The sequence below is a fragment of the Phascolarctos cinereus genome, unplaced genomic scaffold, assembly GCF_003287225.1.
Source record: "Phascolarctos cinereus isolate Bilbo 61053 unplaced genomic scaffold, phaCin_HiC Scaffold_726;HRSCAF=1367, whole genome shotgun sequence".
NCBI lineage: Eukaryota > Metazoa > Chordata > Mammalia > Diprotodontia > Phascolarctidae > Phascolarctos > Phascolarctos cinereus.
This window is the reverse complement of record NW_027556098.1, coordinates 85,082,613-85,097,327: the sequence shown is the minus strand read 5'-3', so window position 1 is coordinate 85,097,327 and position 14,715 is coordinate 85,082,613. Positions and strand designations below refer to the sequence as shown.

The window sequence follows — 14,715 nt, the reverse complement described above, 5'->3', positions numbered from 1 at the left end:
TACTACACAAAAACAGGGCATATACCATTCATTCTGAACTAGTTGTAGTTGGAAATAGAAACATTGCTATTGTTCATGAGTCATGACCCCATTTGGGGTTTTCTTGGCAAAAGATATTGGAGTGATTTGTCATTTTCTTCTCCAGCTCATTTTACAGATGAGGAAACAGAGGCAAACAGGGTTAAGTGACTTGTCCAGGGCCACAGAGCTAGTAAGTGCCTAAGGCCAGATCTGAACTCAGATTTTCCTGACTCTTGCCCTGGCACTCTATCCATTGTGCCAGCTGCCCAGGAAACACAAATAGCACTCCTATAAACATATTTTGTACAAATAAGTCTTTACTTCCTTCAATAGGCTCCTCAAGGATAAATTTAATAGTGAGATTATGGGGTCAAAAGGTGAGAGTAGTTTTTTACTTTTATTTTATAGTGCTTTCCAAAATGGCTGGACCAATTCTGAGCTCCACCAAAAATCCATTACCATGTCTGCTTTTCCAGTTTTACTCACTGTGATTTTTTTTTCATCTTTTATTATCTTTGTTAATTTGATGGCTATAAAGTGATTCCTCAGAGCAGGAGTCAGAAAACTACAGCCAGCCCCATGAGCTAAGAATAGATTTTACATTTTAAAACAAAGTTTTATTTTATTTAATAATGTAAAAAACCTTCTTAACTCCATCACTAGTGTGTGGACCCCCTACTTGAGCAACAGCTCTCAAAATGTCATCTGAGAACCCCCTTGGGACTCTCTAAGAACTTTTTACGGGTTTCAGAAAAGTCAAAATTAATTTTATAATAATACTAAGATGTTATTTACCTATAAAATACTCTTCCCTTTTCCAACTCCTATCTGTATGAGATCAGACTTTATCATTAAAAAAAAAAAAGCTAACATTATATAGCTCTTACTATGTGTGAAGCACTTTACAAATATTATCTCATTTGTCCTTACAACAATCCTGGGAGGTAAATGTTATTATTATCCCTATTTTACAGGTGAAGAAACTGAGGCAAATTGAGATTAAGTGACTTGCTTGGGGTCACCACAGATCTAGTTAGTATGTGAGGCCAGATGTGACTCAGATTTTCTTGACGCCAGGCCTGAGGTTTCATACAAAAGAACATATCAAACAGACTGAATGCTGACACAGACATGAGAATCTAGCTGTCTACTATTAAACCAGACATTACAGAAATTTACAAAATATGTAAAATAATGGCACTATCCTCATTAATTTATGTTTGAGAAAAGTTATCCTTCATTGAAATATGTTGTATTAACATGTAACATATTTTTACATAAAATGAATATTTAAAAATTAACGTTTTAATTTCCAATAAAGCAAATATCTATATATTCCACATAAATGAAAGCCCTCCAAAGTCCTCAATAATTTTTAAGAGTGTAAAGGGCTCCTGAGGCCCCAAAGTCTGCCTCAACTATTCAATTTTATACTTCTCTGATTATCATCAATTTGAAGACTTTTTCATTTGTTTGCTTATATAGCTTCTGTCAATTTCCTTTTGATTTTGGAGTTTAGACTTTTGTTTAGAGATATTTAATGAAAAGATTTTTCCTAGCCTATCATTTTTTCTAATCCTAGCTACATCGCTTTTTTTTTTTAAAGCAAAAGCTTTTTATTTCAAATAAATTTAAATATATTATGTTTTGGATAAATATATGTATTAACTAAAATAATATACTTGGTCTTTAAATTTTCCTCTGCATTGTAACTGGTTAAGAATTTTTATTTGGGCCACAGTTGTAAAATATATCACTTTCCATCCTCCTTTAATTTCATATGGTATGACTTATGATATTTACAACTTTTATCCAATTTCTACCAAACCGCATCCAGATTTTCCAGGAATTTTTATTTAATAATGGATTCCTTCCCTGAGAATTTGTTCTCTTGGATTTCTCAAACAGTAGAGATCACTGTAAGCCAAATGTTCTTAATCTGAGATCCATATTCCCCCTAACCCTTCCTTCCAAGAGATCCGTGGATAGATTCAAGAGGATCCATGAGCTTAGATAAGAAAAAGCGTATCCTTACATTCATTAACCTCCAACTGAAACTTAGCATTTCTGCCAATGATGAATTAAAACTAAGTTATAGAGGGGGGTCTACTGGTTTTGTCAGACTGTCCAAGGGATACATGACCCAAAAAAGGTTAAGAACTCCCGGGGTAGGCACTCGCTTCTAGGTCTTGCTTATCTAATCTATTCCACTGATCCATGTCTTATTTAGTAACAGAAAAGTTTTGATAATTACTGGATAATGCAGTAATTTGTAACCTAGCTATGCCACCACATTTTTCTATTTTTTTCATTGTTTCCCTTAACATTCTTAATTTTCTTCTTCCATATAAATTTTATTATTTTAATTCTATAAAGTCTCCCCTTACAACTTTAATTGTTAGTGTTAAATCGGTAGGTTAATTTGCTTAGTACTGAACTATTTATTATAGTAACAATGCCCATAAGCGCTGAAATAACTTTCCAATTATTTAGAACATCCTATATTTTCATAAACACTTCTTCTTAGCTGTATTTATAAAGTCCTGTGTGACTACTCTTAGACACATTAATTTTAAATGCTATTTCTTATCCTATCAATTTTTCCCAGTTTTTTATCAGCAATATATAGAAATACTGATGACGATTTTTTTGTGAACTTATTTTCTATCCGTTGAAGCTATTTATCTCTATTTTTTGTTGCCGATTCTCTTGGGTTTTCTAAGCTAATGTGTGTTTTAAACATTTTCTTAACTTATTTTTCTTGTTTTGTTTTTATGTATAGTATTTTTTTGAACTATGTAAAGTATTTAATGGTTATAGTGGACACCCTTGCTTCAGCCCTGATTTTAGAGGAAAAGTTTTCAGTATTTCTCTGTTTATCTACTCTTTGCCCATTTCCAATATGCTTGAATTTTCTCATATGATTTCCAAACAATGGCATCCATACTCTTCGTTTATTCATATATTTATGACAGACCAATAATTCTCATATCTTTTGTCAAGCTGTCTTTTAGCTCCGTTATCTTCACTTTCTGGCATCTCAAATCTTCTTCCAGTTATGCCTAAAAATTAAAAAAAATATAGATTTGTTTTGCCACCTCTTCATTTCTGTCTTCCACTGGGTTCAGAAGGTTCCCCAGACGATATAGCCCATGGCTTATTTAGATTTTTACAAGCTACCAAGTCATTGTTTCATTTCCTTTTGTTTCTTCCTTCACTGATTTAAATTCCACAGAAGTTGTATCTTCTGGTTTTCCTTTTTTCTTCTTCATGAAGTTATTACCCACTTAGAAGGTTCTCACACTGATCCAGTTTTGCTTCTTGGGAGGAGGGGGTCACCTTTTTGTTGAACTGTTCTTTCTTGCTGAAGACCTTTTCTTTTATCCTTTCATAATAATTACTTCTTGCACCAGGAACTTTTTGGATGTGGGCTTAACTCATTTCTTCAGTTTCATTTCTCCAGCTTTTCATTATTCTGAGGGGCTTCATCTATTTTTGTTGTTCTTTTATTTTGATATATACATTGTTATTTTGAGAGGATAAGAGACAGCTAGGTCTATGCTTACTTCTACTGATAATTTTTCCTTGAGCCATTTTTTAGAATAGCCTACAGAGTTTATAAGTCTCCACAAAAAATATTCTCAATACTGTTAAAATCTCCTTGAAAAAGCCCTTATGACTTCCATGACCATCACAAAGGTGTTCAGCCAATCAGATGGTCAAGAAGACATTTATTAAACACCTACTATGTGCCAAACACAGTTTTGAGTGCTAGGGATACAAAGAAAGGTAAAAGACAGTCCCTATTTCTCAAGGAGCTCTCAGTTTAGTGGGGGAGTCAACATGAAAACAACTATGTACAAAGAAAACAAATCAACAGTGGGAAGGCACTAGCATTAACAGGGACCAGGAAAGGCTTCTCAAAGAATATGGGACTTTACCTGGGACTTGAAGGAAGCCAGGAAGAAGGTGGGAGGGAAAAGAACGGAACGAGCACTTATTAATCACCTACTACGTGTGTCAGGAACTTGACATATATTATCTAATTCATTTGATCCTCACAATAACCCTTGGAGTTGGGTGCTAGTGTTATTCTCATTTTATAATTGAGAAAACTCAGATTGACAGCCTTGCCCAGGTCACGCAGCTAGCGTCTCCAGCTGCATTTTGAACTCAGGGCTTCTTGACCTTAGCCCCAGTGCTCTATCTACTGCATCACCTAGCTACCTTTAGGAGGAACAAATGAAAAGTGAAGGTACCATATTTCACTGCATAATTGCTGTAGATTTTATGTCAAATTTTTTTGCAAAAAAAGTGGGCTGTGACCATTATGTGAGGCTCTTTAAAAAACTGTGCCAGTATTACTTCATTATTATATTATCATATATTGTTATATTATTAATAATGTATTAGCATATTAGCAATATATATCATAAGTAGAATTATTATATATTTACTTATATGTATATTATTTAAATTTCTCATTTTATATATTATTTATATTATTCATGTTTATTATATTATACAATTACTATATAAAATACATTATATTAATAATATCATTATAATATATTATTATATATTATATTATTATTATTAAATTATTACTAAACTGTCTTTGGTGCAAGATTAGGATGCACGGAATACTCAAACATATATTAAAATTGAATACTGACAATGTATGTGCATTGAGAATTCTAGGCTTGTGGCTTACAATGCATGAGAGATAAATGCATACCCATATGCCACTGGTGTATACATTGCCACTCTGCTTACCTTCTAAGCAATATGACAAACAGAATTATATCATGCAACAATTACACGATGAAAGGTTATAAACCAATTTTTGTACTGGAAAAAAACAAAACAAAATACCATACCCAGGATGCAATGATTATGCAGCGAAACCTGCTGGCACGAGGAACTACAGGTGAAAATGTCCAGAGTTGGAGTGTTTTATTTGAAGAACAGCAAGGGGCCAGTGTCATTAGATTGAAGAGTATGTAGTGGGGAGTAAGGTGTAAGAAAACTGGAAAGGCTGGAATAAGTTATGTTGGGAAGGGCTCTGAAAGCCAACAGGGGATTTTATATTTGATCCTGGAAGTCACACAGAGCTACCAGAGTTTACTGATTAGGGAAGGGGGAACCAGGGAATGATGCCATTGGATGTCTGAACAAAGAAGACTTATGCAACAAACGAGCAAAGGATGGACTAGAATGGGAAGAGACTTGTGGGCAGACCCACCAGGGTTCAGGCATGAGGCAATGGAAGTCTACACCAGAGTGGTGGCAGTGTCAGAGGAGAGAAGGGATATGTTCCTGCGCTTTCTGACATGTCGCAGAAAAAAGAGCAGTACTTACAAGAAAGAGAAGATTGACTGCTATATATTTCTATATCACAGTAAATCAAATTTCATGTAACTAATTACTGTTGTATATACATATATGTGTGTATGTGTTATAGATTTATATATTTTTGTTCAGTTGTTTTTCAATCATGTCTGATTCTTCATGATCCCAGTTGGGGTTTTCTTGGCAAAGACACTGGAGTGGTTTGTCGAATTTCCTTCTCCAGCTCATTATACAGATGAGGAAACTGAGGCAAATGGGGTTAAGTGACTTGCCCAGGGAGCAAGTGTCTGAGGCTAGATTTGAACTCAAGAAGTGATTTTCCTGAATTCAGGCCTGGCATTCTATCCACTCTGTCATATTATATGTTTTCTATTTTTCTAAATACATTTTAAACGTATTTTAAAAATACTTCCCAATCCTACGTAAAAAAGATTTTAACATTCTTCTTTTAAAATTTGAGTTCCAAATTCTCTCCCTCCCACCCTTCTCACCCCTTGAGAAGGCAGGCAATTTGATATCAATTATATATGTCAAGTCCTGCAAAACATATTTCCATATTTATATCTATTTTAAAGAAAACTTTATACTGTACAACAGATGGATATGTCATTTGTAGTTGATTAAATATGGCATTTGTCATCATTTCTTTAAAAAGTTTGGAAACTGGCTATTGGTCATGAGCCTAAGCCCAATTAAACGATTGTGTCTACTGGAAAATCAGACTGGAATTACATCATTGCAACTTATACCTTTTCCAGGAATGGAAATCATAGTAAAATATGAGGATTGCTTGTAGTCAAAATTCCCTATCAATATTCTTTTGTAGAAGTTACATATTTTAAATACATTAAAAGGTTTTTTACAACAAAAAAGCCAATTTTTAGTAGCTCTAAAATAATTTGTTAACCATATGTTTCAGTGATCACTAAGTTAATAGGGAATAAAAACAATGGGGGGGCCTAGGGTGAGGGAAAGGGGGTAACACAACATAAAACTTCTGGAAAGCTAATACCTTATCACATCTCTGCTACCCAAATGGGCGCATAACTGTGAGATGCTTGGTAAGTATCTTTGATTTCCCACGTGCATCTTCATTCTCTCCCCACCATGGCTTCTTTCTGCTTTGTCCACAAATAGCCTCAGTTTCACCAATGAGAAAAAGCCTCCCTCTGACCCTTCCACCCAGGTAAAAGGTGATAAGGTCCTGAGTGGGCTGTGCTCTGCACTCTTGAGCCCACACTGTCTCCCCAATCCCAGATTTTCAGCTTGCGCAGTCTTCCCCTATAGATTGTAAGCTCGTAGACTGTCTTTGCACAATATCTGGACCTAAGTAAGCACTTAATGACCTCTACCTTCTGACTGTCCTATCTTCTTTCAAGACTCAGATTAAATCTCACCTTTTGTAGGAAGGAGGCTTTCCTGGGTCCCCAACCCTAACCCTCAATTCCCATTGCCAGAGTCTTCCCACCAAGATAATCTTGAATTTATGTCGTATATAGCTTGTGTATACAATTTCTTGCACTCATCTCTCCTATTAGGATGTGAGCTAATGAATGGGAGGGACCATGTTCCTGCCTCTCCTTGTATTAGCGTTGACTAGCATAGTGAGTGCTTAATAAACTCTTGCTTACTGACTGACCGATCCTTGTGGGGCTAAAAGCGGGAAGTTCAGAAGAATTGTGGGTTTGTGGAGAAAGAAAAGACGCTCATGAAAATGATATAAATATATTTTTACCTATGTTAGTAGCAAGATGCAGACAAACTGAGCCTCATAGAAGATTTCTTCACTTTATTATAAGAATAATAAATTCTTCACAAATTTTAAATATATTTTGACTTTCATACTTTTCCAAGTATAGTTATTACATAGAGTGAAGCACACCTTTTTATGGGGAGAGGTCAACATTTATCTAATAATTAGGACACCATGGATTTCTGAAAAAACCAGTCCCCTGAGTTATAATACATATTTGCCCCCTTTTTTAGTCCTCCAATCTTCTTATAAACCCATGCCCAGGGAGGGCATATAAGAGACAGCTGCTAACATGGTAATAGGGAATACTAAACTCCATTTCGTTGATCAGATTTTAATCTTAAGTTGGTACCTAATGTGGTTTTAACCTGAACCTAGTGCGTAATACAATATTCAATCTATACAACCATGGAAGAACAGTTCTACCAACATTAAACAGTAGAGGCAAGAACTCCTAACAAGAACATATAAAAAAGATTATACCTTAAAACTGAACCAAAGGACTGGCACCAGATAGAACACACTAAAGCAAGGGATGGGTCTATCTTGATTAAAAAAAATAAAATTTACCAAATGCATAAATAAGAAAATTTGTATTACCAATAGCTCCATCACAGGTTAAAGATCAATTTTTCTCAGTGTATTTAAAATATGAATCTATTCATAAAAATTTGACTTCTATATAGCTTTTCTCAAAAATACAACAGTCTTATAAAGTGAGATCCACTGGTATTTTCAACCCTTTCCCTCTGAATTGATAAATTAATGTCAATTTTTTTAATCTGGGGGGCTTCAAATTCAGTTATAAGTATTAACTCAATTAGCTCAGTGCTATTTCTACAAAATAGATCAAAGTGATTAAATTCCTTGGCACTAATGAGTAAACAGGCCCCAAGCCAGACACATTCCTGAGAGGGCTGAGGCAGACATGGAATTAGAAAGGAAAGCTGTTCCACAGTGCAAATCCATTTATTTTCACAGCAAGTCACATGTGGGTACCAAGACGGATTATCTACAATTAAAGTGTGGTAAGAAAAGGCAGACTACTTTTGACAAGGCTCAAGAGATGGAAAAAAAGATCCTTACCCTCATCTAGTGAAGAGGAGGACTTACCCATGGTAAAAGGATGAAGGTGAAGGGAGCTTGATGAGATGTGAATATAAAGGAAAAGAAAGGCATCACTAAACATGAAGAATCTAAAAAAGCAGTAAGAGGTGATGAAAAAAGAGTCATGGATTTTCTTGAATTTAATTTATTAAAATCAACCAAGATGCCATTTTTGAAGAGAATAAGGAGCTCCAAGAGGATAAGTGGGGAACAATAAATCCTTCTAAGTAATAATTATTAAAATGTAGGCATCATAAAAGTAAATGTTATGTTTCTCAACCCTACCCACTCCCATTCAATCTGACCAAAGGCATTTCCTTTACCGTGGATAGCTGGGGCAATTTAATATGCATTTCCATTAATTCCCTAGCCCCACCTAAGCCCTTCCTCACTTTCTATCTTGTCAAGTGAAATACAACTAACTTCATACCAAGAGCCAATAAATGTTTCAAGTCAGCAAAAATCAGAAAAATGCCAACTTAGTTTTAGACTAAGTGATCTTCCCTGGAACCCTTTTTTTGGCAGCCTACACTTGGTCTGAAAAATCAATTTTCTACAATTTCATATGGTAATTCTTTTATGATAGCATTATTAAGAGAAGTCGTTTTATTTGTAGCAGACAGGATGGCATTAATGGCTTTTTTTAAGGGTGCATCATTATTCTAAGAGACAGTGGGTCAAAGAGACGCAGCATGGTGTATTTTAAATAGAGAACCTGCCTACAAAGCAGGAAGATCTTAATTCAAAACCTGCCTCTGACACCTACTATGTCACCCTGGGAAAGTCACTTAAACTAATCTGTATTCCAGGCAATCCTCTAAAAAACCAAAAGTTATACAGAAGGTGCTGACCTGCACTGGTAGAGAAGCGTTTTCTGATCTGGTGGTTCCTGTATTAGTTAAATCACAGGTGCAAATCTTATCTCTGTTAACAGTCTATTCACTACATCTGACCAGTTTCAAATATCTGAATGTTTTATATATGTATATGTGTATATATATATATATATATACATATATATGTATATATATATACATATATATATGTATATATATATGTGTGTGTGTGTGTGTGTGTGTGTAAATAAATAAATATATATATATATATATGTATATATATATATGTACTTTTCAGAATGTTATATTTTCATAAATAATTCCCCTACGTTCTAAGGAAGCCATTGATGAGGGGGAAAAAAGTGTCTCTACACTATAAAATATTTATAGCAGCACTTTTTGTGATAGCAAAGAAACTGGAAACAATGTGGATGCCCATTGATTAGGGAATGGATAAACAAACTGTGGTGCATGAATGTGATGGAATATTACTGTGCTGTAAGAAATGATGACTATGGTAAGAGTACAGAGCATGGAAAAATCTACATGAACTGATGCAAAGTAAAGTAGAAAGAGGCAAGAAAATAATATACATAATAATATACAATAAGATAAATGTAAATAATATAATAATATAATTGTATAATACAATAATGTAAATAATATAATAATATAATATAAACAACCACACATAAGAATATAAAAAAAGCATGTAGCAAAACATGAAAAGATATGAGAAGACAGCCCAAATCCACCCCCTTTGTGGAGGCACGAGATGCAAAGGTGTGGCACACTGCACATCTATTTGAACTTTTTCAATGTGTTGATCAATTGCGCTGATGTGTCCTTCTTTTTTGTCTTTTGCGAATACTATTTGTTATATGGGATGGCTCTCTGGGAAGGGGAGGGGAGACATACAGGAGAAAATTGTGATGACATAAAAAACAAAAAAAAATCCATACAAACTTTTTTGAGAAACAGAAATAAAACTGTAGTGAACTCTACCCTAAAATAATTATTTCCCCCAGGATCCAAAGCCACAAACCAATGCCACACAAGCACAAAACTGAAAAACAATAGTGAAAATATCACCCTTAGAGTTATCCTCATTCTCCCGGATTTTTTTTTTTGCTGTATTTGACATTATTAACTCCCTAGGCAGAGGTTAGACTTATTGCCTAACCTAACATTCATACCTATTTCTGGTTAATCCTTGGTCTTTTTGCTACTGAGGCAAAATTTAGTTTATTGGAAATGTTTGGGTAAGGAAACAGTGGATTCTATTACAGTGTCTGGGACAGACAAGTATTTGAAGAGGAAGGTGAGGGAAAGAGCTGACCTCTTCTTGGAACTCCCCAGTCTAAGCCAGTCCTCTGCTCTGAGATGCCTGTAGAACCCATGATTCTCCTAAATATCTCCCTTCCCCACCACACCTCAATCTTCCATTTGTTCCTCAAAGCTTGCTTCTTTCTTGCTTCAACCTCTGAAATCCAGACCCTTTATTTCTGAAATTGCTTTTTCTTTTATTTCAAATTACTCAGGACAAAACCCAGTCATGGATCTTACACAATGACTTTGATTATTTCAAGGTATACAGGCCCTGTTCACACTGGGTTCTTCTGATGGTGGATTCAATCAAAAAGTGTTCTTTTGTAACAAAGGAAATTACTTAAGTTGATGGGAAATCAGTGGAGCTGCCGTACCCTTATACCGGTACCCTCTGTGGGTAGGCTCAGTCTCTTCTACTGATTCATTGTCTCTCAAGAATTTCATCCACTCTCAAGGTTTTAATTATCAGTGCTATGCAAATGACTCTCAAATTTACACCTCCTACCCTGACTTCTTTTCTGAGTTCCCATTTCATATCTTCAATTGCCAAAGGGACATTTTCATTATTATCCCCCACTCTCAAATTCTGGTTTAAAACCAGATTTACCCCCTCTGCAAAACAAAGAAACAAACTGGTCAACTTCATTCCTTCTATATTTCCATCTAACCCAATCCAATAATTAAGTATCCTTTACTTAAGCCTGCGGACACAAAAGTAAAACAAAAAAAAAAACCCTCTAGCCCTTAAAGAGCTTAAATTCCACTGGTGTAAGTGTGTCTTTCTATCTCTGTGTCTGATGCTTGGTTTGTATAAAAATTGAGTACCCTTTCCCGAAAGGAAGATATCTGATCAAGCACTATATGTACTTCTGCATCAGTTTGTGGAACTGAAAAATATCAGCTCAAGAATGGAGGCAGAGTGATATAGACACAGAACTGGCCTTGGAGTCAGGAAGACCTCAGTTTAAGTATCCGCTATGACAACTCCTGGCTGTGTGACCCCATGAGAATCACTCTCAGGTCTCTTTGACAACTTTCTTAAAACTGCAGGTTGTAAAGCAGTTGCCAATCTGAATGGTAATGCGAGTTTTCTCACCGGAAGTTCCCTATACAACTGAAATCACAAATCTAGTCCAAAAAAAAAATGTTCAGGAAGCCATGATCCTAGTCACTTCTAGATGCAAAGAAGAGTCAAAATTTCACGTTTCAGAAAAAAGAGAAAACTTATGGAAGAACAAACTGAAGACAAAAGAAGTCTAGTCCATCAATTCAAAATCTCCCACTTTTACTAACCACTACACTGACAGTAATACAAGGTACCGACACTTCAACATCTTGCTACCTGCTTTCTTACTTATTTGAATTAATAATGATATCCACAATCCTTAACTATCAATGTACTAATCATAATATCAAATATTAAATATTCATTATAGAACACAGTTGACTTTATTAATGATTAATAATACTGTTCACGATGATTAACATGCTCAACACCAATAATAACAGTTCACAATGTCAAAGGACTTTAAGGTTTATAAGGCCCTTTCCTAACCTAAAAACCTATGAGATCAGTTGTGTAATTATTACTAACTCTATTTTCTTCTTTCTTTTATAGTATTTTATTTTTTGCAATTACACATAAAGACAATTTTCAACATTCACTTTTTATAAGATTTTGAGTTCTAAATTTTTCTCCCTCCCGCCTCCTCCTTCTCTAACATGGCAAGCAATCTGATATAGGTAGATATAGATATATATGTATAGATACAGATATAGATATACAGATATATATATATGTGCAATCATGTAAAACATATTTCCACATTAGTCATGTTGTGAAAGAAGAAACAGAACAAAAGGAACAAAAACCATGAAAAAAATTTTAAAAAGTGAAAATAAGATGGTTCCATCTGCATTCAGATTCTATCAGTACTTTCTCTGGACATGCATAGCATTTTCCATCATGAGGCTTTTACTAAACCCATTTTCTAGATGAAAAAATTGAGGCTCCAAAAGCTCATATGACTTGCCCATGGGTCCTCATGTGTCAGAGGCAGGAAATAAACCCAAGCCTTCTTACTCTGAGCCCTCCAATTATGTTGTTTCTCTATTTCAGCATGACAAATATATTAAAACTATAATGTTTTCACCAAAAGTCTATCAGGCTCGTCATTTACAATTCCTTTCCAACACAGCCATTCACCACAATGCTATTAACCAGTTATAATCCCACAGCAAACGTTCTTCCACATATGAAGGTAAAAGATTTAGTTCTGCTTAAAGTTTCCTCTGTCAGCTCAATTCTGCGCTTCTGCATTTGGCATCCCTCAAGATTAGCTCCAAAGCCTGTTACTTAACTGACAGAAAGGTATGACTCTGGAAGGAAGCATGCATGAATGAGGAAACTGAGGAGGTAACATTTAGAGCAAAGAATGTCTCTTACAAAATCCACTTTGCTACAAGACAGATGACCCTGGAAAGTTTCCATGTAAAAGTGGTCCCTGAAACTAGGTTGCCTAAGTGAGCTAGTATACAAGTCAGATCCTTTTGCTTTTCAAATGGCTAGTGGCAGTACTATTTTCCCCTCTTCTCCCCATAATGTTTACCAGGTTTTAAACCTTTTCACTTACAGAGATAAGCTACAGTGAACTACAACCATATCAATCACATGATTTCTTGATCCCAAAATTATAAGAGACCCTGAGTAACTCATTCATTCGAGAACACTGGGATGTATCTGCCTATGACAGTACCAAATTTGTGTATTCTGCATCACTCTCTAACACAAAATATGTAGATTCATGCTGGTCTTCACTTTTTAAAAAAAAGGTCATCACCAACTTTCAACAGATCTAAAACCAAATTAATCCTAAAGTCAGAAAAGTAATAATATTTTGTTTAAATATGGAAACCACTCTCATTTCCCTTCTTCACAAAATTGGATAAAACCAAAAAAACGCCATTAATCTTGGCATATTATCTCCCATGTCACTGCTTGGAGTAGCAGACTGCAGCAAGCCAAGTACTCCAAAGTTATTTATAACTTTGCAAAACTGTAAGATTGTCTTTACTTACCAATGTCATTGCTCCTGTCTGAGAGGTCCTTCTCTGAGGTGCTGGAGACCGTACTGACCACCAAGTCAATCTTTGTATTGTCACTCCTATATTAAAAAAAAAAGTCCAGATATTTAATAACCTCCACTTATCTGATGGGTGTCTCTGGCCCTTTGTCACCTTTTGTGCATGGAACACATTAATCAGTGTGTTCTATGTGGAGGGGATGGAACTTTATACTTTAATAAAATCACTAAGTACGTGCAAGTACTCATCAAAGGAAGTTACTGCCAACCAGTCTCATTGCCCTAAGGATTAGTTTTATGTTGATGCAGCCTGGTCAATGTACTGTACTCCTTCTCCCTGTGACACATGGTTCTGAAAGATGCCTATTTTGGGGACAAGCGTTTACAGCACTGTATCAGGAATGCCGCACTAAATGATAAATAAATGGTAATGGGACACAGCCCCACAATTTAATTCTCTTTATAAAATCAGAGAGATTGAACAGCAGCAGCTGAAAGGACTCCATCCAGAAAACAAGCTTGGCCAGCCCTACTCATCAAAAGTTGGCCACTAACTCTGAGTTTAAAAAAAAAACAAAAAAAGAAGTGCTGTTCTCTCCCTGGAAGATTGGGTAGCCTGGGGTCTGGAACATCTTTTGACATGCTGACAGCTATATATCATGTCATGCTGATCTGGCAGGCTGCTAATTTGGCACCTAGTGAGAAAGGTTAGAATACTCTTGGGGGAAAAGTAGATTAGAGAATCCATGTGCCCATCATCTAGAGGAGAAGTCATCATCCATCAGGCATCGCCTCACAAGTAACACTTCAGTACAGAGAAGGGCACACACAGCCAACTGCATTGCACGCTCACATTTCCACAAATGTCAAATGCAGCACCTAAATCTTTAAGGTCCTTCATTTGGAAGAGACCAAAGGCTGTCTATGGAAACTAAAGGGTAAAGAGAGCCTCCTGTAGAAAAAATGAGAATCATGTAATTGGGAGGGAGCTCAGAGATTAGTTAGTCCAGCGTTTTTATAAATCATAAATCCCTTGTACTCCTAAAAAGTCATCTTCCAACCTCTTAATAAACTTCTTCTTATGAGGTGTTTGAGGGGGCATGAAATAACATCATGGACCCCAAACAAGCCAATCACAATTACCGGATGACCTTAGAGCTGGTAGCTGCTGTTATATCTCTCTTTCCTTGGTCCCTTGGTGGAAAGAACAAAATGCACCAAAAAAACCTTTTCA

At 35.6% G+C, this 14,715-nt stretch overlaps 1 protein-coding gene across 7 annotated transcripts in view; it reads right to left on the bottom strand.

The window, feature by feature from the left end:
* Window positions 1–14,715, bottom strand: part of SH3KBP1 (SH3 domain containing kinase binding protein 1) — a 446,742-nt gene that overhangs the window by 22,044 nt on the left and 409,983 nt on the right. For all 7 annotated transcript variants that reach the window (XM_020989928.2, XM_020989930.2, XM_020989932.2 and 4 more), the window contains one exon: window positions 13,477–13,562. In XM_020989928.2, coding sequence (XP_020845587.1) covers window positions 13,477–13,562 — 86 coding nt within the window. The remainder of the gene's footprint in view (window positions 1–13,476; window positions 13,563–14,715) is intronic.